We start from the raw sequence: 6,811 nt of genomic DNA on the forward strand, positions 1-6,811 counted from the left end.
TAAAGACAAAGCATTTTCATGTTGGGTACATCCGATTCTCCCAAAATCAAGGCAAATAACAGCTATGCTGGCATCTCTGTGAGACACCATGCTATGAGTGTCAACACATATACAGTGACAGTGTGAGCACCTCTGTAATCACTTTTGTTTATGTGTCTTTTGACGTATCTCTCTGTAGTCATGTTGACTTTTTATTGCTATTATGCATCGTTCTGAAGTATTTAAGTGTCTAATTGTTGTCATTTTCTGTCTCATAGTAGCTGACTTGGCCAGTATACTATTTACCATGCTTACCATCTTAGGCCACTGTCACACAGGCCTAGGGACCAATTGGTGAACCCTGGTAACTTTATTCCCCAGTTGGCTACAAATCGTTGGTGGAAGTCAATATGAAGTGATTGCTAAAGCCACATTTGCACAGCCCTAGACACTGGTCAGTGATATCTTGGTAACTACCAGCCACTAGAGCAAAGTACAATGTCCTCAACCACTACGCTAGGGGTTGTGAATGGTTGCTGGCAGTTGCAAGCAAGAAATTGGTTGTAACGAGGTATACAGTGCTGTATCAAAAACTTCCTTCCCTTTGTGTCTGGTTGTCACAGTAACCTATAGTTTGCATGGAAGATCCTGAATACCTGCCAAAAGGTAGTAAGCTGTAACTTGCTGCAACTTTATCGGTGAATGTTCGCCATCTCCATTTGTATTCCACTTACTCAAGTTTTAGCACATCTCGGAGAATAAATGTAGAGTATTCAAGGAGAAATTCATGTCTTTCCCAGTGTATGTATAGAAAACCTCCGCACCTTCTCAGATTGTAGAGTGAAATTCAGGTGGAGCAGGTGCTAGCTAGATGAGTTTTCTGCAACACATCTAATTGATGAAAGGTCTAACTTGCCAAAAGTAATTAAGTAGCCCACATTTTTAACTTGAGCTGGCTTCTTTCACTTCTACACTTTCTCTAATTAATTGCACCGTTTTAGCTGTTAGAAGTTTATGACTCAGCACAGGAGGTTTGGCTGGAATGGTAATTTGGCACTTGCGCAATAAACTTTTGCCCAAGGGCCTCTCAACTGGTTCAGCTTTATCAGTGATCTCACTTATTATTATGCATAAAATGTGGGCTCTCCTAGCTTCATTACTGACCCCATTACAAATATAATCTTGACAAGTTCAGCAGCACAAACTCATCCGTGACCTCGTTAATAACCATCCATAACCTCGCCACTTGATTTCGCCTATAATCTTCTTTTTGACATCAATAATAACCTCTTAAAATCTCACTCATGGTCACTATCACATTTCATAAGATCACTTGTAATATCATCATTATGCCTTCTCACCCTGAAACAAAGCTGCGTTTGCTCAGTGAATCGGTAAACAAATCACAATCACTGCAACGGTGTAACAACATGAGAAAATAATTGCTTTGTGTGTGTTTGTTTTGCATCAGTGTGGCTAATGAGTTCCTTTGTCTTCTCATTAAAGACCAGGGAAGGCGAGTAATAGGCACTGGAGGTCGTTCTTTTGGAAGCACTCTTCCTTTTGACTAATTTGCTGCACTTCTTCTCACGCAAATGAATTTGCTACTTAGGGCTTAAAGCTTCTTATGTGAGCAGCAGCTCGTGACATTTACAGAGACACGGGGAAGCTCAAGGAAGATGAGAATGGATCAGCAGGAAATGGGCAACAGTGAAGGACGGTGGAAGGTGGGTGTATGTGTGTATGTCTTGGAGAGGTTATCTGGGTATGGTGGGACAGTGAGAGGCAAATCAACAAAGAAAATGAAGGAGGGTAGAGGAAACTCTCAGCTTCCTGCGGCATTAATCAGCAGCACATGAAACACCAGAAATGACAGCAGAGCTTACATACAATGGAGAGAGAGGCCATCTCTACTTACCCCAAATATGAAAGCTTGATTGGGCCATTGGACTTCTTTTTTTGTGATAATCATCCCTCCCTCATCCTTTATGTGGTCTCCATTTTTCTTTAAAGGCACTTCTAGAGACACCCAGAGGCTGTGCTAAATGGCAGTCTCTGAATTCTGAATAACCTCATTTTGGGTTATGAGACAATAGGAGCTGGGAGTACACAACAGGCATGCAGCCACTGTGAGTTTCACTGTGGTCATTTCACATCTCGACATCTTTATTTGGCTGTGCCACAGTGATTTGGTGCTATATTAATAAAGCTGAACTGAATTAAATTGAACTGAATCTGACCTAACAGTACTATGGCTTTATGTGATTGCTGGTAGTATATACATTGTTCAGGCACAAAATTATAACCACCTGCCTAATATTGTGTTGGTCCCCATGTTGCTTGTTCCATTGAAAACGTGAGTTGGGGCCTCCAAGGATCGGAATTATTTGTCAAGCACACCCCACAGATGCTTAAATTAGATTTGAGATCTCAAATGGATGGTGGTGGATGTCAAATAACATCCACACGGATGGAAGAACCCAAGGTTTCCCAGTAGAGCATTGCCCAAAGCCCCACACTGCCTCCACCTGCTTTCTTTCGTCCCATAGTACATAATGGTGCCAGGTGTCCTCCAAATAAGTGATGTGCATGCACCCAGCCTTCCATATGATATAAAGGAAAACGAAGATGCTCTGACCCAGTCATCTAACTGTCACAATGTGGCCTATTTCTCCTGCTTCTAACACATCACCCCTCACCATCAATGTTCACTTATCTCAGCCACTAACAGGTGCCATGGTGAAGAGATAATAAGTGTTATCTACTGCACCTGTCAGTGATTAACATGTTATACCTGATTTAAAGAAAACAACTTTCTGTTTCCAGAACAGTTTTAAAGTAACAAATAAGTAAAGGAGTCTGAAGAAAAGCGTTGGGAACTTAGAAGCTCACTCTTCAGTAATCATTGCAGCTTTGTAGCAGCTAAGATTTGTTCAGTTCTTGTTTGGGAGGATTTTTGCCTTTTCTTCCTTCCTGCAAAAGATTTGTAGTTCTTTTAAATTTCTTGGTGGCTTTGCATGTGCAGCTGTCTTGAAATAAAGCCCCAGATTTCTAAAATTTTGATCAGGGTGACTATGAGGGCCATAGTAAAACCTTCAGCTTCCACCTATGGATTATAGAAAATATTTTAATTTAATCTTTAGTTTTATTTATTATTTATTTTACTGTTCACTGATATTTAATGAAATTCATTCTTGCTCACTCATAGTGTTACTGGTTGGAACAGATATATAAGTGTGACTGATCAGCCCTATATTTAACAATTCTGCATTGTTTTTCCCCCACATTTTTCTCATGGCTTTCAGTAAGTTCTCTTTTAACTATATTAGTCTACAATACTTGTTTCCAAAATGCATCTTCAAGCAACTTAAAGAAGTCCAGACACAGGATTTTCTTTCCAAGCTCAGACCAGCTACATCTTTGTTTTGTTCTTATAGCATTCTCTTGGAAAATGGGGATCTGTTAGATTTGAAAACTGCAGTACTTTCCTGATGACTACTGTGTGACCAAGCACAACAAGTAAATCTGACACAACTTGGTAATAGTTGGTCATTTCTATTAAAGAGTCCCCCAAACTTCTGAATCACATTCTTCGTATTTACTGTCACTCTCCCTTTTTTTTTCTAAAAAAAAAAGAAAGTTTTTAATCTATAACTTTATGCCTTTTAAAGATCACTTCATGCTATGTTCATCACAGTAACAGAAATCTGAAGACGTCCAAACTTTTGCATGCTACCGTATTTTTGTGAAACAGTGATTTGAAGGACTGCAGTAACTTGGTCTCTGCACCACCTCTGTGTGCCCCTTTCTTGTCGTGCTGAAGTAGCACTTGGAGTAAACACTTCACTCACAACAACAGCACCAAACACCTCCATCACTGCTGCTCTCCATCTGTCCTCAAGCCACAGCCATGCATGAATTCTAACATGCACAGACTGGGATTGCCTCATAAGACATATTTTCAAGAGCAGTTCTCTAAAAACCAAATATACGTTTTTCAAAATGCAAAGAAAAACGTCAGATTTAATGTGATTTCTTCACTTCCTGCTCTCACCAATGTCTCAGAAATGATTTGCAGTTGAACAAAGCTTTACACATGCAGGCAGGTGGAGTTTGTTTAGTCATTAGTCATGTAACCATTCATTCTTTGAGGAGAAAAAAAGCCCACATCAACAACAACAAAGCACTGTGCCTGCTGGACTCGAGTCAGCAACACACCAAATGTCAACTTAATGAAGCCCATTATGAGTGTCACTCAATGCTTACCATAGAGAATGGTCACCATGGAAACCGGCATGACCAAGATGCCGAGAAGCATGTCAGCTACTGCCAGTGACATCAAGAAATAGTTTGTGGCGTTCTGCAGCTTCTTCTCCAGGGAGACGGCCAAGATCACCAGGATGTTGCCCATGACCGTGACAGCGATGACCACTAAAATCAGCAGGGCTGCCCAGTTTTTCTGCATCAGCTGCTCCAAGGGAGGACACTGAGACCCGTAGACTCCCACCACGTTATGGTGAGACCAGTTCCCCAGCTGTGCGTCATTGCCATTATGAACCACGTTGTTCCTCTGGCAGCCCAGGTTTGTGGCATTGCTGCTTTGGAGGCCACCTTCCTCGCGTGGAGGCCAGGGGTTAGACCCCAGAGTGGTAACGGCTGTGACAGTGTTAGAGATCAACTCTGACACATTGCCACCATGCAGGTTCATGGTGTCAGCTCGATAAATGCTCAGGACCGCTGCCTGGAAAGTGGGTCAGAGTGGCGGAGAAAAGAGGAAAGTCTGTTCATCACTCACTTGTTTTCCATTCCCGTTGCTCTGAATATTATAAATACAACACCGTTCATCACTCGAGCAATTAACCTGTAATTCAATATGGTTTACCACTTCTTTGCTCCATCATGTCAAATAAAAAAAAAGAAGAAAAGTCCCCGGATTGACTGTCAGAGGATCAAAAAATCATCTCCACAACGGGGAAACAAAAATAGCATTCTGCTGAATTCAGCGCAACCAGAAGAGCAGCTGTTTGATCTCACAGGACAATGTCAAACGCTTAAAAATGATATCTCGCTTGGTTAATAACCTCACTGTGCCAACAGTCCGTCATCTGGCTCTGTGAAAACAAAGAAACAAAAGTATTCCGTTGCCCAAAATATCCCAAACAGAACAGAGTTGTTTTAGGTCCCATGTCTTCAGTGATTTAGGAAAGAAAAAATCTCTTCTGATTATAGAATCCACTCAAAGCTGGCGCGATGGCAGTTGCAGGTTTCTCCTCCTTGGAGTTTGAAGTCAAGGCTGTGTTCATGTTAAAAATATCAGGTCCATGTGAAGTCGGGAATGTTACAAATCAGAATTTCATGGCCTGGTTGAAGCAGTTATTCAGTAACTTTGTTTCTTTTCAGTCAGTCTTTAATGTATGATCTTTAAGGAGTATGAGAACACAAACAAATAAAAAAAATCCTCTAGCCTTGAAATGGTCATTCTTAAACAGTATAATGACACACTGGTGTTATCAGTTTTACACAAACCCTGACTTACGTGTGAATGTTCAGAATTTGTTTATCCTAGCTGACACTCCTGCACAGATGTCATTATGCTGTACGTGCGTGTTTCCTAATGTGTGTGGAAATCTTCATGCGTCCTCGCTCTCTCGTCTCAACTCATCCCTGCACCTGTGAGAGTGCGTCGGCAGCCGACAGACATGGATGATGAACATGATGATATCTGACATGTGTGAGTATGTGTCACTAACTTTCCAGTCTCCTTCCTTCACTCGCATTTCTTGACTCATAGTAAGAAAGTATTCCTTGTTCACTGTAACTAAGAACAATGTCAGACCTCCAGAGAATTAAATATTCCTTACATTTTTCCTCCTTGTACTTGCATAAGCCCTCAGTGGAAAATGTCAGTCACTCTTCAAATCCTTCATGAATAAACACAGATCTCCTTCCTTCACAGACCTTGATCATTCATTCTGCACATTTCCATATCTTGTCACTTTCCAAAAAGGAAAAAAAACTAAAAAAGAAGCAGAAGGAAGAGAAGGATGAGGAGGAAAGCAAACTTCTTCTCTCTCTCCCATCAGCAGACTGAAGAGGCTCCGTGTGTTTTCAGCTTTCCAGGAGAGTGCCATTAAGTTGTTGAGTCGTCTTCTGTGGTGAACAGGAGCTGAATGCTATTCTGCTTCTACTCGCTCACGCTGCTTCTCACATGCAGCCTGTCTCTCCCTCCCTCTCTCTCTGCAGCTCTCTCACTTGGATCTCCTGCTCTCGCTCTCTCCCTTTCTCTCCCTTTTTACCCAGGGTCTCTCCCCCGCATACCATTTTGGTATGCTCCCTCTCTCGGTCTCTCTCTCTCTTTCTCAAGCGTTCTCTTCTATTTATTGTGCCGCTTTCTCTTTCCTCTTCTTATTCCTGAATCTGGAAGTCCTGTTGTCCCTCCTTCAGTCGCTCTCTCACACTCTCTCTGTGTTTCTCTCACTCAAGTTAAACCTGCATCTCTCTCAATTCACTTTACTAGCATTACCATATTCAGCAATATGCCAAAGCCCTCTCTCTCATATATATATATATATATATATATATATATATATATATATATATATATAGATATATATATAGATAGATAGATAGATAGATACTCATCATGGGTGATTTCTTTGGTGGAATGATTGTATTGCATACATGTTTAATGACTTAAAAAAACAAGAATTGGGTGCACAAGTTTGAATTTATTTTGGATCTTTTCTAATCCACACAGGGGTCAAAAGTATACATACATTTGTGCTAATATTTTGTAAAATGTCCTGGCACAGAGCGGGCTTTTAAGTGTAGA

At 41.1% G+C, this 6,811-nt stretch overlaps 1 protein-coding gene across 1 annotated transcript in view; it reads right to left on the minus strand.

Moving 5' to 3' along the window:
- htr2aa (5-hydroxytryptamine (serotonin) receptor 2A, genome duplicate a) overlaps positions 1–6,181 on the minus strand; it is a 108,449-nt gene extending 102,268 nt beyond the window's left edge. Inside the window, exon 1 of the mRNA XM_086265717.1 lies at positions 4,246–6,181. Coding sequence (XP_086121843.1) covers positions 4,246–4,687 — 442 coding nt within the window. The 5' untranslated portion in view covers positions 4,688–6,181. The remainder of the gene's footprint in view (positions 1–4,245) is intronic.
- Between the last annotated feature and the right edge of the window lie 630 nt (positions 6,182–6,811).

The sequence above is a fragment of the Aulonocara sp. 'chitande type north' Nkhata Bay genome, linkage group LG16 (genome assembly GCF_057382095.1).
Source record: "Aulonocara sp. 'chitande type north' Nkhata Bay isolate Kocher_YH1m ecotype deep benthic linkage group LG16, A_spYH_male_GT1.1, whole genome shotgun sequence".
NCBI lineage: Eukaryota > Metazoa > Chordata > Actinopteri > Cichliformes > Cichlidae > Aulonocara > Aulonocara sp. 'chitande type north' Nkhata Bay.